Source organism: Pyrgilauda ruficollis, unplaced genomic scaffold (assembly GCF_017590135.1).
Source record: "Pyrgilauda ruficollis isolate IOZ18807 unplaced genomic scaffold, ASM1759013v1 scaffold41, whole genome shotgun sequence".
NCBI lineage: Eukaryota > Metazoa > Chordata > Aves > Passeriformes > Passeridae > Pyrgilauda > Pyrgilauda ruficollis.
The window spans coordinates 6843503-6860562 of NW_024525601.1; the positions used below are offsets into that span (position 1 = coordinate 6843503).

At 36.8% G+C, this 17060-nt stretch overlaps 1 protein-coding gene across 1 annotated transcript in view; it reads left to right on the forward strand.

Annotated features, from left to right (window-relative positions):
* YES1 (YES proto-oncogene 1, Src family tyrosine kinase) overlaps nt 1-16564 on the forward strand; it is a 50395-nt gene extending 33831 nt beyond the window's left edge. The window contains exons 2-12 of the mRNA XM_041477664.1: nt 482-754; nt 4866-4965; nt 5618-5716; nt 8743-8846; nt 9040-9189; nt 9415-9570; nt 9842-10021; nt 12238-12314; nt 12644-12797; nt 13337-13468; nt 14243-16564. Of these exons, the coding sequence (XP_041333598.1) occupies nt 490-754; nt 4866-4965; nt 5618-5716; nt 8743-8846; nt 9040-9189; nt 9415-9570; nt 9842-10021; nt 12238-12314; nt 12644-12797; nt 13337-13468; nt 14243-14451 (1626 nt within the window). The 5' untranslated portion in view covers nt 482-489 and the 3' untranslated portion in view covers nt 14452-16564. The remainder of the gene's footprint in view (nt 1-481; nt 755-4865; nt 4966-5617; nt 5717-8742; nt 8847-9039; nt 9190-9414; nt 9571-9841; nt 10022-12237; nt 12315-12643; nt 12798-13336; nt 13469-14242) is intronic.
* The last annotated feature ends 496 nt before the right edge of the window (nt 16565-17060 follow it).

Sequence of the window (17060 nt, forward strand, 5' to 3'; positions counted from 1 at the left end):
GATGTCACCAGTTGGTCAAGACTTCACGGACAGATGCTTAAGAAAGAAAGCAGGAATTCCCCATTTGTTTTCTTTGTATAGTTGCTTTGGATTTGCTTCCTATAATTGAGTCTGGATTTGTCACATCTGTTTCCCCCTCCACCTTGCTGTAGAAGACTCCAGTGTCTTCTCGTTTGTTGCCTGATTCCCCTTTTTTTTCTTTGTTACCATTTACGGTCCGTCAAATAACCAGGATGAAGAATAATCCACATGTGCTGTTATTATGTGAAGTTGTAGGGGAAAATAGTTAAGGCTTCCCTGGTCTGGTAATAGTTTAGGTTTTATTCCAGAACACTTTTTCATCAGAGTTTACACTCTGTGTGGAGTTTAACAGTAACAAATTTTCATTTGGATTAACTTTTTGGAAATATCCTGTGTTAGCTATTTTAAGACAACATGAAGGTGAACTCTTTTTTCGTTTTTTTCCCTCTTATCCTCACAGAAGCAACGATGGGGTGCATTAAAAGCAAAGAAGGTAAAGGCCCAGCCATGAAATACAGAACTGAAAATGCTCCAGAACCTGTTATTTCCCATGTCAGTCATTATGGATCAGATTCCAGCCAAGCAACACAGTCACCGTCAATAAAGGGATCAGCAGTTAATTTTAATAGTCATTCCATGACTCCTTTTGGAGGGCCTTCAGGAATGACACCTTTTGGAGGAGCATCATCTTCATTTTCAGCTGTGCCAAGTACATATCCTAGTACTTTAACAGGTGAGTGTTACATAAAATGATGCTATTATTTAGTATTGTAGACCCTTGGCAGTCATAGTAAAAAAAATACTGTGACACCTTGCCATACAGAAATAAATTGCAAATATAAAATAAATTACCTTTTAGAGATTCCTGATTTTCAGTATCTTTACTGCTCATGTAATAATTCAGCCTAATTCAGCCTGTATTCATTAGTGACTGGGACATGAAGGTTGGGTGTTTAGGCTTTTATTTTTGTACAGACAATTAGGATCACAGCACAGAGAAATTTAAGAGTTACTAAAGACAATAATGGGAATAGTTGATAAAATTATATTAGAAGTTGTAAGCTGTTGAAAGGATGTCTGTGGGATAATGGCTTTAAACTTGGAGAGATGTACAAAATGAAAAACACTTCAGATTCAGGAAATTGATTTTTTTAACTGGTTTTAAGTCTGATTACTTTTAAATTACATTAATACAACATTGAATGAATTTATAAAGCTAAATAGGATTTGCATTATATTCTATGTACTTCACCATGGGAACAATATGTGTGAAATGAAAGAGCAGAATTCCCATTTTTGGTGGTCATATGAAGACCAGAATGGAAAATGTAAGATAGAATTTGCAGTGCACAGAGAACTTTCTGGCAGAGGTTTTATAGCAACATGCATATTTGATGTGGTAAACCCACCTTAGTATTAAAATCTTAAAACTTACAAAAATACTGATTTTGTTCCTGTAACTAATTTCATTGTTTTTTGAGAGGAAGCTGTGATTTTTATTTTTTTTTTGAGAGACACTAAAAAGACAGACTAATTTATTCTAGAAGCTCTGTACAGACACTTCAGAAAACGGACTAAATAATTCCTTAATAGTCTATTTCTAGTTTTCCCACAAACCTCTGTTGGCACAATTACAGTGCTCAAGTGTTTGCATTGTTCCAGTGGCATTTAAAGTCTTTTAAAAACACAAGAAATCTGAGATCCATGAAAACACATTCTGACCTTGGCATGAAGCAATTCAGTGAACCAAGTATGAATTGTCACGTAATAATCACCTCATGGTCCTTTTCTTGGGAGTACATTAAAAACCAAATAATTAAAATGAACAGCTAGCCTGTATCATTTGTGAGTCAACTCTGAATCCCTCTTTTGGATGAACATATGCAGAAATTAAATAAGGGCAGCATTTATTTATATTCATTAGCTCTGCTGAGGAAAGTTCATTGTATTTCATCTCTCCCAAGAACCTTGGAACACTTCTTCTTACTAGATCTGCTTCTTTGGTCATGTAGGCATCTCCAACACTCCTGGGCATAACCAGACATCAGGGATGTAGCCCCCCACTGGGTACCACAAATCCTTTGCTGCAGAGACCAGAAGGGGTGTTCTCTTGCCTGTTCCTGTTGGTTGTTACGCATGTTATATCTTGAACCAGTCAACAAGAGAGATTTCTCATGAAAAGAGAGTCTGGTATCTCATCAGTGTGGAATCAGTTATCAGCAGGCAGACTGATTTGTGTGAATGCTCCCATTGTTTTGCAATTAGGCAAAATGATAGTGCATATGAAATTATTCCTCCTTGTTCTGTGAAACCAGCCCATCCACAAAAAAAAAAAACCAAGACAAACATAAATATAAATGCCCTAACAATTATTTGGCACATACAGTACTGCCTTTCAGATCAATTAGAATTGGGTGTTTTTGTGAGCAAATGAGATGACAGCCTTCATTTGCTGTAAGCTTTTTGTATTTGTGACCAATAAAACACTGGATCACATTCTGTCACCCTTTGCTTCACAAGAGAGGAGAATAGATGGGCTTGTCAAACAGGATGTAAATGTCAGTAGTACTTATCCAGTTGATCAGTGATGAGTGACAAGAGGATGATATGGTTGTCATCATGGCCTGTAGTGAGGCTGAAAAGTTGAGCCATCTTTTATTCCTCCAGAGCAGAAAAGAAGAAATCAGAGTTAGTCACACTGCTCCTGTATTACACACTGTCTGTCTTCAGATACTTTGAATTCATAGAATATTGCTGAAAATCAAAACAGAAAAATGGACTGCTGTTCTTGCCTTCCAAGAAGCTATGCTAGTGCTCTGTAATCCCCTTGCTGAGCAAGAAAGTAAAGTCTTCTCTCCAAAACCAGTCATAGATTAGAGGATGGCATACTGACCTAATAAAAGGAAAATCTTCAAGGGAAGTCTTGTGGCCACATATAGTTCGAGCAACTAAACTAGATCACCTCACAGTGGTTCACAAAGAAAATAGCTGCAAGAGACTTGAAATATCATTTGACAGTATCTTTGTTTAAATCAGTCTGTGCTGATGCTGTTCTCTTCAAGTATTTTATTATTCTTTACTATGAAAAAAATACTTGTGATTGAGAATAAAAAGAGGTTTTATTGTAGCTGAAGTTTTTCGAGTTTCTTTATATGCAGTTAAAAACTTTTGTGATATTGTGACTTGAGAGTATTGATTGTTTCCATCTGCTGAAGAACTTTCAGGGGATGGCTTATTTCCATAACACTTGCTTTCTGTTCTTGTGAATACTGTTTGTATCCTCACTATTTTCTTGCTCTACTTATCAGTTTGTGTCATCAAAATAATGTAGTAATATAGAGAAAAATTGGTAGAACTGTTTTGATTTTTAACTTAAATTAGGAGCTGCTAACTTCTAAGGAATATATTAATTCATTTTCAGTTCATAAATCACACTTTAGAAAAAAAAAACCCTCAATTACTCTAACCTCCTGTGGGGATTTTGTTCTGTTTTTCCTAGTGGAACTGTAAATACATTTCCAGCTGAGGCCTGCTGAGAGACTGTAACCACAGGAAGACTCCAGATCAAACTATTTAGGTGATTAGTAGCTCTTAGGTCAGAAAGTCTGCACTGCAAAAGAATATTGCATATGGATTGTCCCCATTGCATTATGTCTTCTTCCTTTCTGATCACGGTCATGCTAATTTTAAAACCTAAATTAGATGCAACATGTTTCTCTTGGTGGTCTTTCATGTATATCCTGATATGTACATGTCCATATTAGAGATGTAGTGTTATACATTTAAAAATATGTTACTGGTTGGACAATCATTAGGCTTTCTAAATGTTAATTAGACTAAGAAATAGCATTTCTAGGGCTTAAAAAGTCTTTCTGAATTGTCTGTGATTTTCTATTTTAACTTTCTCATGGTTACATGGTACATGGTTCTTTATTTTTGCTAGTAGCTTGTACATCTCAAACAGCCTTTTTTCCTTTCCCTCTTCCTCTCCTCCATCTTCCCAGTTTTATAGATTAGTTCTTTGAAGTATAGAAAAATTCTGCTAAGTGCAGAAGCCTTCCTACCATCCACCTCTCTCAATCTGTCCTATTTGGGGGACACGTTCAACAGCGTGCACTGTACCAGAAGTAGGATAGGAAAGCGGATTCCTTAGGGTTGGTGGAGTGCAGCTGTTCCTCATGTGACCTGTCTTGATCCTTGTTCTCTGGAGTAATGCACTGATGGATCATCCTCAGCAAGGGTCTGCTTTACAGGTGGGGATACTTGGTGGCATCAAAAAAATCACCAGTGCTAAAGCAGAGGAATGTCTTTGTCCCCAAGAGAATACTTTAATTTCTGGTTCAATTCCTTGGGTAGGTCTTGATGTGTAACCTCAAAAATTTGGGAATACATCAGTTATTTATAGCTAAGTGCAGCAGGAACTTTCACTTCTGTGAAAATTATTGGCTGATGGTTCACTCTTGTGGTGGTGTAGGTTCTTCCAGAATTGCATTGCTTAACAAGAAGCAAGCTTAATAAAGAAGCTATGGGCTTGGATTTTTTTACTGATGGTGCATCATGCAGGTTTCTCTATATAAGTGCTGTAATTATTAATGTAGATCCAGCAATGTGTCTACTGGCCTTTTGTGGTGTGGAAACATATTTTCAGAATGTCTGTTTATAGGCATAGCTCTGTTCTGAGAAATTAGCAGGTTATTGATCTGTCTTGCAAAATGAGATGCAACCCAGAGTGTTCAGTTGCTTCCAAATCAAAATTGATTTCTTGTTTCATGGACAAGTCCTTAAATCAAGTGTTTCAACATTACTTCTATATCATATGTGATTTTTTTTTTCTTTTTCCTAAGGTGGTGTTACTGTATTTGTGGCCTTATATGATTATGAAGCTAGGACTACAGATGACCTTTCATTTAAGAAAGGTGAACGGTTCCAGATAATAAATAACACGTAAGTGTTCTCATTTGCAGACCTCACTGGGTTGTTTGAAATAATTAGATCCTTAGTTCTTTTGGAAATCCGTGTATCCTATTTCAGTGAAGGGTAATTGATTTTTTTTTTTTTAATAATTTCAATATTCAACAAGCATGGGGTTAAAATATATAATGCTGCTAACAGAATAACTTGTCAGGTTGAGATCAGCGTTTGGGTGCAGATGTAGAACTGTAGCAACTGTGGTAACCCCAAGCTGCTTCTCAGTTGGTTGACTTCCTTCCCCTCCCTGCCCCAGCAAGACACAGCTACCCCCTTTGGGGCAGCAAAGGTGGGGACAGGTACTGCTCCATCCCAGGCTCTGCACCTGGAGTTACTCTCATCTGGAGAGGCAGATGAAGACTAGACAACTCAAAAGTTTACTTACACATCTCTGCCATAAAGCATTTTGGTTTTCCACCAAAAAAAAAAAAAGGTCCCAAATCTTTAAAATATGAAATTCCACTAAGAGGCATTTGTGTTGTTCACAATAGGAAAATTTCAGATACCCTCATAATTAAAATAACACGTTACCTAAATTTATCTGCCTTTCTGAAGTGAGTACGTTACAGGTGCTATGTAATTATGTGTTGTGTTTATATGTGGAAGAGGTAATGACGTTTCATTGCAGGGAAGGAGACTGGTGGGAAGCAAGATCCATTGCTACGGGAAAGACAGGCTACATCCCAAGCAATTATGTAGCTCCTGCAGACTCCATTCAAGCAGAAGAGTAAGACACTGTATCCTGTCAATTTTACACACTTCCTACCCTGTGGTGATAATTGGTTTTTTAAATTCATTATATGTAACATATAAGGGTAAAGTAGAAGAATACTATTAATGAAAGGATAGCAATGCTGCTTGGATTATGTCAAAGGTGTAATTATTAGTAAGCGTGAGGTGGACACACACTCAGATGTTTTCTGCCTGCTCGCTACATGCAGGGCTAAGGGAGAAAGGATGGGAGAATTCAGTAAGGATAAAAACTGGAGGGCATGTCTTGTGTATCATATAAAGCAAAAAATTTATGGGTTTTAGCTAAAAAGTTCACATGCCGTCAACTCTAGGTTTTTATCCCTATTTTTGCTTGCCAAACCCTGAATGAAGATCAGCTATATATTTGGTATTACCTAACCTTACATTCTAAAAAAGCATTTGTGTGCACAATTATTTTTAATCTATTAATCTGTAATAATGTTTTGGTGACAAATTTTTTTGATATGGTAAGGACTGCTATGAATTTGGAAAATTATACTGCTTTGTGTACCAATACTTCCTATATTTATTTCCTAATATCCTGGAGTGCTTAGACAATCACATACAATGACTGTGGAACCTGTAGGTTGGAATAGAGTTTTGGGTTATCCTTGTTCCAAGGGATTGTGTTTGCTGTACTAGAAATGTAAAATTGCACAGCTCTTGTTTCAATATACAGGCATGATACTGCCAATCAGCAGTTCACTGATATGTGATCTGTGCACTTCTCTGTTTGCTACTGCACGTCTGGGAAAAGTGCCTGATTTTCAAGATGTTTCCTGCATCTCAAGCTGAGACTTTAGCATGTTGCTGCTGCTGTTCTCACTTGGCTCTTTGCTATCATAAAATTATTGCATCAAAGATGCTCTGTTATTTCACTCCCTTGAATTTCATCTGGTTTTAAAATTATTAACTTTTGTTTATTTTGGGGGGAAAAAAGTAAAATATTTCTTTTATTTTTAAACTATGCAATAAAGTCTTATGTCATTACAACTGCAGTGGTGGTAAAATGGAAATGATAGCCCTTTACAAAGTATGGCTCCTAAACACTGGCTAGAACAAAGTGGTGGGATTTGTCATAGGTTTATATGATGACTAGAGGTGAGAGTAAAGGTTGATGAATGAGGAAGCTTTTAAAAACTGTTTATTTTAAAGAACCAGTGCTAATTATATGAAATATCCCCACAGCATTTGGGATACAGTTCATTTACTTGAAGTTTGTTAGCCCTGTGCTTTGATAGAGTTTGTTGATTTTGTGTAGTGGCTGCAGTTAGAGATACAAGTGCAAATTCAGTATAGAGCCCCAAGTTGCTAAGAGTTTGTCTGTGGCCTTTTCTAAGCCTGGAGGCATTTATAGCAGAAACTGCTCGTGACAAGATTCATATTATTTGTATGCGCTTTCTAATGGCACCATAATATAAATATTTAATTGTCTCTTAAAAGGCAATTGAACCCTACTGTTGACAGGAATACCTATCTGTTATTTTATAGGTAGTGAAATATAATAGCACTTCACAATATAGTTTGTAAATCGTTGTAGTCTGGGAAAGAGGCATTTTCATGTGAAGTTATGAACTAGGATTCAGGTTTGCTTCTGTAAGATTTTAGGTTACATCCAAATTGTCTCCTGTGTGTATTCTCTCATATCCATTTCTAACTTTGCACATCTCCTTCAACACTCAAACTGCAAATGCAACAAAATGTAAGAATAAGTTTCAAATTCCCATGTGATTGCACAGGCCATTCTGTTCATGGACAACAAAGTGATCCCTCTTTATCTGCATTTTTTCCCCAGAAAATGTTTTACCCACAAAGCCATTGTTTTGCAGCAGTTCCCAGTACTACTTTTCCCATCACTCATGAAGCCAAATTAACTTGACAATAAGACAGTGAGAGAGAAAAATGTTTGAAATTTACACTTTACATCACTTTGTAACTTCTGAGGCATCTAATAAAAATAAATTGTAGTTAGAAATAAGTCTTATTCCAAAGTCTGGGTATTCATATGAAGATGGACCTTAAAATTATCACTGGCTCAGGACAGCACTGTGTGCAGGCTGTTCACCAGGATGAGCATGCTGTGCGAGTATAGAAGAAAAACTCCTTTTGTGAAAGAGCTGAAGGCAAGAAAAAATGCAAGTCTTTTAAAACATCTGTGTTCTTTTTGGTATCAGAATGATTCTGCAATTTGGAATGTTACTCACAGAGAAGTAAATGACCCTACCATAGGGTTGTTCCTAACTGATCAATAGGAAAGTGCTGTCTATAGGTAGAGAAAGATGGGAGGCAACAGAAATTGAAACAGGAGAGTTTCCAGCTGAATATAAGAAATGCTTTTATCCTGAGGACAGTCAGGAAGGGGTACACGTTGCCCAGGTTAGTGGTCTGTTCTTCAGGGTTTTCAAGCCTGAAGCAGACTACATCCTGAACAATTAGGTGTGATATCACTGCTGACCCTGCCTGCAGCAGGAGGCTGGACCAGAGAACTCCATGGGTCCTTCCAACTTGAATGAACCTGTCATCCAATGATATTTATGCACACTCACTTGGCATTAAATATTGTTTTCTAACATAAAGCCAAAACTTTTTAAAGAAGGGAATTTCAGCTGCTAAAGGTTTGACTGTGCTACCAAAGTGTGTCATCTGATTGATCTTGGTCTGAAAACAGCCTGAGGAGGGTGTTCCTTTCAATGTTAAGAGCAGTTGATGTCCATTGTTAAACCAGCAGAAAACCACAGTGTTTGCAGATACAGGCCTCTTTACATGTATTTTGTAAATAACAGAAATGAGAGTCATACAGAAATAGGTCATCTTAATCTTTTGTCTATATGGATGTCATTGCTTTTGTTGATCTGTAGCTGCTTTGGGATACTTGCAGCCCAGCAACTGTTTTGGGATATTAGTAGTCCAGTCAGTGCTTGAGATTTTTAAATCGTTTGCTTATATGAGTACCAAAACATAGGAAGTTTTTATTTACACATTTCATTTTAACTTTTCTAGGTGGTATTTTGGTAAGATGGGCAGGAAGGATGCAGAAAGGCTACTTTTAAATCCTGGGAACCAGCGTGGTATTTTCTTAGTAAGAGAGAGTGAAACCACTAAAGGTATGTACGTGTCTCTGTATATCTTCTCTCTCTCCCATTCCCTGCTCTCCCTAACACCAAGGTGAATATTTTTACGCCTGTCCCATGATACACATGAATGTGAACATCACGTATGTGCACCATGACACTTGGGGAGATACATTAAATACGTTTTTATATTTTGGTGAAGAACCAGATGTTACTTTTTTCCTAGGTGCTTATTCCCTTTCTATACGTGACTGGGATGAGGTCAGAGGTGATAATGTAAAACACTACAAAATCAGGAAACTTGACAATGGTGGATACTATATCACAACCAGAGCACAATTTGAATCTCTGCAGAAGTTGGTGAAACACTACAGAGGTAAGCCAAAGTCCCAGTGTCCCAATGTTACCTTGTCCCTACTGTGAGGAAGAAAAACTGCATCCATAGCTTATTCTTAAAATTCACAACTGTAAAATTTCTTCTTGATTTCAACAAAAGGTAAATGGACTAGTTGTTTTTTTATCAACATTAAGATGTTAACTTTTGTTACAGTCTTACCCTTGCTTAACTGTGAAGCTGTTGACTATTTTTTCTGTTTTTCAGAACATGCCGATGGGCTGTGTCATAAGCTAACAACTGTGTGTCCCACTGTGAAACCACAAACACAGGGACTAGCAAAAGATGCTTGGGAAATTCCTAGAGAATCTTTGAGGCTGGAAGTTAAGTTGGGCCAAGGATGTTTTGGTGAAGTGTGGATGGGTAAGAGCTTAATGTGACGCATTTCAGTTATTCCTGAATGTTTTAATAGTATTTTAAGTAAATTGGTATCAGGATCTGAGAAGATAATATCATAGAGAAATGAAGCGAAAAAATGCCAGTTATGATCATGCATGTAATGGTAAAATTAATATTCAGTATAATTCTAGTTTATGATTATTCTGTTAGCTAAGAAAACAGAGGCAAAAAAAAGTTTCATCAGAAAATCTCTTCAGTATTACAGTGGGGAATAAAACCTGATCTGTTTCTCTAGGAACATGGAATGGAACCACAAAAGTAGCAATCAAGACACTGAAACCTGGTACAATGATGCCAGAAGCTTTCCTGCAGGAGGCTCAGATCATGAAGAAACTACGACACGACAAGCTCGTTCCGCTGTATGCAGTCGTTTCTGAGGAACCAATCTACATCGTCACTGAATTCATGACAAAAGGTGTGGGACAGAATAGTTAGAAATACTACATTTAAAAGGTTATTTAAGACCTCAGCAACAAATCAAATGTTTAATTAATGTTATGTATAAGCTAACTGGAGTATATGTGTTCTTTTTGATTAAATTAAAATGAGCGACGCTTGACCTACTTGGAGCAGTTCTGATTTAGATTATGGGCAGAGGCATGATTCTTTTGCACATCTGTGTCACCCTTTCTAATCTTCCAAGTACAAGACCGGGGGGTTTTTTCTCCTCATTTTTAGTGTGTGTTGTCCATCACATTTAACCGGAATGGCATAGCTGGGAGTATTATCATCAGATTATGCCTGCCTGTAGACAGGTCATGCTAACAACAAAACATGTTGAGCTTTGGGTTTTTTAGTGTTTCTTTCCCAGCAGTGTAATAATTTTAAAAAGGTTGAGTGTTTTTTTTTTCCAGACTCCCTCCTTTATCCCCTTGTTTTCAGTCTTTGATCCTTCTTCCTTTGCTCTATGTCATTTCCCCCTCCCCCTGCTTCTGAAACAGAGATTTAGAGATTTAGGCAGAATGTAGAAATAAATATCATAAGCATATGACTGTTAAGAAGCAGCAGATTTCCAAATCAATGATTCCATTTTTTGTAAAATGCAGACTTCTGTTGAACTCATAGAGAAATTTTGCTGTCCTCATAAGATGCAGAAGCAAGGGAGTGGCTAGTTGTGTTCAGTACTGCACTACAAATGTATGGGTTTACTTTTTTCCTGTTTGGATGGGGTTTTTAAAGGGTTGTGCAATATCAAAAATATAAAAATGACCAGGAAATGTAAAAACTTGCTTCTGCATTTTTGTTCCTAAATAATACTAGACAGCTATGCAAAGTCAGTTTTCATTGTTCAGAAAGCAGGTTTCAGCAAGGCAGTAATGAAAAAAGTGTTTATAACTGCCTAAAGAAAAGCAAAGTTCACTACCAGAACTGGCTACCTTGCAAAAGCAGAATCGTAATTTGTCTAAATCATGGATTCTAAGTGCTTTTGGAAGCTTCTCTTTATAGCTTTCCTTTGACAAAATTCTCATATTTTACAAAACCCATAGAATTTCCTTGTTCTAAGCTACTAGAACAACAATTTATTTTTATTTCCTCTTTCACAAGGAAAAGAAGCAGGTACAAACTGCAAAGTATCCAACTGTTTTTTGCAGTGTGGACAGGTTACTAGAGATCAGTGTGAAATCTTTGCTCCTCTTCAGTCCTTTGATCTCATGAGCCAGTGTCAGAAAAAGTCTGTGCAAACACACACAGCAAACAGCAGCAGCAGTGTGGGTCTGGCCTGCCACATTTTTACTTTCACTGTACAAAAATACAGCAAGTCACTAAAGTTATGTTGGAGAAATCTAATTGAGAGTTACTGCTGTGAACTGCTATGAATCCACTTCAGGATATGCAGTCAAGTAGTTTCTTTCTCCACCTTGGCCACATTTGTAATTTTGTTACTATAATTTGGACAGTGACAAGAGTGATTATCAATCTTCACCTGTTTCTTAGGAAAGAGGTCCTATTCTTACCTCATGTGACATAATGCCCCTTGTAGGGAAAACTTACGTAGAGACAAAGCTTTTCTGCACAAGTAGAGGTTTGAATCTTAACGTGAGCACAGGTCCTTGGAACTGATTTCAGATACTGCTCATGTAATGTTCTGGGTACAATTGCATTATATAAATGGGAGAAAACAAGGTATTGTAAAGAACAGAAGATAGTTTTCCCTGTAAGAAAGAAAAAGCAACAAAATAAAAGCAATCATTTCAGAATAATTTCTCTAATATATTATTTGGGCTGGCAGAAAAATGTAATGGATAGAGGTTTTTTTGTTCTGTAATTATAAATCTCATAGCAGAAGAAAGTCCAGCTAGGAGGAGCACTGATACCAACAACACTGGAGAAATTCCAGTGTATTGCCAGAAATGGCAGTCTGTTTAGTTATTGTTTAGTTATTTGCATTATTGAAGTGGATTCCAAACCACTTGGATAGAATTGCACTAACTAGTTACCAGTGCAGAGGTAACTATGGGCATGATCATTGGGTTACATATTCTAGTAAATGATGGATTTTCAAATACAGATTTCATGAGATAAATTCGTCATTCATAATGTCTAAGAAGAAAATCTCTTTGTGTTTTCAGGTCAAGTTAACGTTTTTGTTTTTTCCTTTTTTTTTTCCCTAAAATGTGTTGTGTTTTACAGGCAGCTTGCTAGACTTCCTTAAAGAAGGGGAAGGGAAATACTTAAAACTCCCACAACTGGTCGACATGGCTGCTCAGGTATCAGAAAAACTGTATTTTGTGCTTAGAGAAGAGGTATCACATATCAACTAAACATAAATACCAAATGGTCTGGCTGTTGTATGCTGCTCTGTGTTACACCTTCTATTGTGGGTTTGTAATTTGTCAGAAAGGAAAAAGTGTGGTTTGCAATTAGCAGATACTGCACAGCCAGACATACTAATCAGTGCCAAGCTCTTGGTTGCTATGCTGTAATTCCTATACTTACACAATGGGAATGGAGCTAAAGTAAGAGGGTGCAGCTTAATGCTTGGGAGAAATGTCTATAGTCATGAAAAATAACCTTTTATAACACTTTTCTTTTTGAGATTGCGGATGGCATGGCTTACATTGAAAGAATGAACTACATCCACAGGGACCTCCGGGCAGCTAACATTCTTGTAGGAGACAATCTTGTGTGCAAAATAGCAGATTTTGGTTTAGCAAGGTTAATAGAGGACAATGAGTACACTGCAAGACAAGGTAAGGCCAGTTAATTTATTATCTTATTAAGACCGGTTGCCTTTCAGTTGCTTAGAACTATTACATTTAGCAGAACATGCCTCTGTATTCTGTGTTCATGGATAAAGATCATGCATGGAAGTGTGCTTTCACAGCTCTGTTTAGGTGAGCCCCTCACCTAAATGTAATCCTAGTAAACTTCCTTTGTTCAAAATTATGGGGCAGTGTGTGTTTTCAAAAAGCACTTTTAATTATTTTTGGGGGATAAAACATGCTACAGTTTGAAGAGAGATGAGATTGCAGAGAAGTTGTTCATCAGTTTCACTTCTTGAAGCATATAAGTAAGACTCTCAGATGTCTTTAGTGATTCCAGATATTGTAGCCAATAATTGCTGTCCTAGTTTGAGAAATATTAAAATACTATACCATCTTGAATTTTATCAATAAGGCAAAGTATAAAAATATTTTTAGTGCATTATTCTTTTCAAAATATTTTGAAATGTAAGCAAATTGTGGATTAGCAAGAGAAAACTGAGAATCTGTCTTTCCAATGTTTGTAGGAGCTAAATTTCCAATTAAATGGACCGCTCCAGAAGCAGCGTTGTATGGTCGGTTTACAATCAAGTCGGATGTATGGTCATTTGGAATTCTACTGACAGAGCTGGTAACTAAGGGAAGAGTGCCATATCCAGGTAACAGGGAGATTCAATAGATTTTTCTTTTCTTTGTTGTATTCTCTGCCTCTCAAGTTACCTTTTGTACTTTATCCCTTCATGCAGAGCCCGCAGTTGACAAGCAGAGACAAAAACTTAGTCATACCTCACTGGTTCCTTTGTTCACAAAGATACTTTGGTTTATTTTCAGATTAAATATTGCATATTTTAAAATGTTTTAAGATGATAGCACTGCTAAATGTGACTGACAGTTTATTTCAGATTAGTGGGTATCCTTATGTTTTCTGTCTGTCTCTTCCTGATATTTCTACTTTTGACATTTTCCCAGACTACAGAGAGCATCACTACACTGAACCTGCTGAACCGCTTTTTGAAACTAAACATTTTTCAGCAGATATTTTGCTGGATCTGGAATGTGTAAGGCAGTTCTGTTAGAGATATATAAAGCCTTTTTCTTGGCCTGATTTCGAATTAAGTGGTCTTTGAGTGGAACCTGAGGCAGAGAGAAGCTATTTGGGCTTGAGTCTCCTCTGTGAAAGGACAGGTCCAAGGCAGTGGGAAAGGGAGAAAGGAGAAAGGGCTATGTGTTGAGGAATTACCAGTGTACTGAAATAATTTTCAGAAAGTGTATTTAATGCAAAATGTAAAAAAACAATCCCCTGTAAACCATGTTCATTCAAAGTTCTGTTCTGATAGAACCACATGCATTGCAGATGCAGAGGTTCTTGAAAAACTTTGGGGAAACTGTTCTTTGCATAATGTCATTCAGAGCTAATATGCTTTCCTTTTTAGGAATGGTGAATCGAGAAGTTCTGGAACAAGTGGAACGTGGGTATAGGATGCCTTGTCCTCAAGGCTGCCCAGAGTCTCTCCACGAGTTAATGAAACTGTGTTGGAAGAAGGACCCTGATGAGAGACCAACATTTGAGTATATACAGTCTTTCTTGGAGGACTACTTTACTGCTACAGAACCACAGTACCAGCCTGGTGACAATTTATAAGCCAACAGTCTATATAACATGCACAAATCTGCCAAATGTAAAAGACTTGCAAAGAATTCCTGAAGTCTCTAAGGAATCACAGGAAAGAAAATCTTCGCTACTTTGCATGCTCTTAATGGCAAACTGGAATTTCATAATGCAGTTGCACAAAACCACTTTTAAAGTGTTATACTCTGATTTACCAATGACACATTTTTTATTTTTTCCTCTTTCCCAACTTATTTTCAGGGTCCAAAGGAAGCTTACTGAAAATACGGGGCAGAAAAAATGAGTGTTGGTGTGAACAATAGCAGAAAAACCAATGTTTCAAATCCTTTATTCTCCCAGTATTTGCTTATCATTCTACTAATGAGGGAATTGTCTGGAAGTAGTGATCTTGGGGTAAGACCTTTTTAAAGCAGAAGAACTTTGTGGGACCAACAGTTCTATTCCAGTTCAGTAAAACTCCCTGTGTTTAAAACTACACGTGTGTGCCCCCACCCCCGCAAAACAAAAGATGGTACAACTGTATTTGACTTATAGTCTCAGTCTTTAAGCTTCCACTTTCATGGACTTAATTAGGGTAGGCAGGTAAAAGGAGAAATTGGAACAGTGAATGAGAAACTTGATCTAAATGATAGATCTCAATAGTGAGATTAGAGAGCATAATGCACTGTGTTAATACTTGTGTTAATATAACTGGAAAGTAGCATGAGAGATTTTTCCTTTTTTCTTTCTGCATTGCTAATTAAGAATAATGAAGGTAACTAGAAAATGAGGTAATATTTTATAAAATTGTGTTGATAAAGTATGATGATATTTGAACTTGAAGCTATGTAATACAATCACGGGGGGAAAGCCTTTAATCTTTTAAGCTCCAATGGAACAGCGAGCTTTTGTATGGGAAGACTACCTGAACAAAGTTACAAAGTTCACCAGGAAAGCAAGACTGAAGCTGGTAAATGGCCACCTTTTAATCCTTTTTCAGAGACAGGTTTGGTACTGTTGTATGTGGCTTGTGAGTGTTAACAAGGGTGGGTGCCACAAGTGCTATCTGTGGCTAGTCACTAGTTCAGGGATTTGATTGCACTTTTGCTTTTCTTGGCTATTAAGATACACACACAGTTGCTCTTCCCACTTCTGCCCTTCCTACAGAATTATTTAACTAAAAATAAGTGAAAGAAAATGTGAAAGTTTAAAAAGTAAAGGGATAAAATATATTTAATATTGTCCAAGTAATAAAATTTGCTGGTATTCAGCCCAGCTGACACTACATCTAGATTTATTTTCTTTGGCTACTGACATATCAAGCAATAACGTCAAGTCTTTTACTCAACAATTTGCATGAGGTTCTTGAATTTCTGATCAAGCGTATATACTTTAATTTTGAAACACTCTTACTTAGTTACTGGCTTGGAATTCATATGATCATTGTAAAGCTATCCAACAAATGAATTCAGAAAAGCTGGTAATATAGTTCTGGTACTAAACTTAACATTCATGGGTTTACACTACATTGAATCCAGCTACCAAACAGATCTGTGTAGGAACAGTGCCATCATTTTTCATTTTCCCTCATCATTGCTCATCAACTGTACATCTGTGGTTATCAAATTTTAAAAGGGCTTTCTGTAAGAAAAACAAAAACAAAACAAAAAAACACATACACAAAATACTCAAAAAACCCAAAAAAGATGATTAAATTTTAATTTTTCTAAATATTTTAAAATTAATAACACAATCATATGAGTTTATGTATTAATACAGTCATAACAAAAAATGCCAAAAATGACACTGGCATTGTATGGATTTTTAATTACTGAATGGAACAGTTCATTGTAATAACACTTGTATAGTAAAGGAATAAAACACTAACTTAATGAACGTGTTCATTGTAAATGGTTGTGTATTATAAAACTTCTCCAAAAGAGTTTGTATGTTTATGAAAATTTATTTGTTCACCTGAAGACCTTGATGTGGTTCTTACCCTAACAGAGTTTAAAATTCACATTCACACTTTTTATATAAATAGTAATAAGTTTAATTATGTAACTAAGTATTTTTATAAAGTATGGCATTGTTGAACTGTTTTGCAGAATTGGTTCAAAATAAATTTCATGTTGATTGCATCTGCTTATTTGAGGTGGGGGAGGGGAGAAGGTGGGAGGGGGACAAAAGCAGAGTTGCCTTCACGTTGAGGGGAGGAGGACAGGAATAAAACATTCATGAGGTTCTTTTTATGCTCTGCAAATTGTACTTCCATGCAGGATGGTGAGTTCATTGTGCATTATTGCTGTTAAAACAGACATTTTCTAGACTGGTTCACAGGTCTTTGGCAGAAATAGGTTAGAATAATTCTGCCTGGGCTTAAAACTACCCCTCTGGTGGACAGACAGATGGACTTGGGATTCTTGTGAGAGCAAGTCCAACTTAAACTCTCAGCTGGCAGTCACTGTCACGCTGTAAGGCAAGCACATATCCTCCCTCTTGCTTTCTCTGGGATTAGCAGCCACTGTTCACTTCTGCCTAATTTTTCAGGGAATTTTATACATTTGTTTTTGTGATAGCCAATGTTTTATCTCAACCTCATTGAATGTTACCTGTCTCAATGACCAGCACGACTCAAAGTG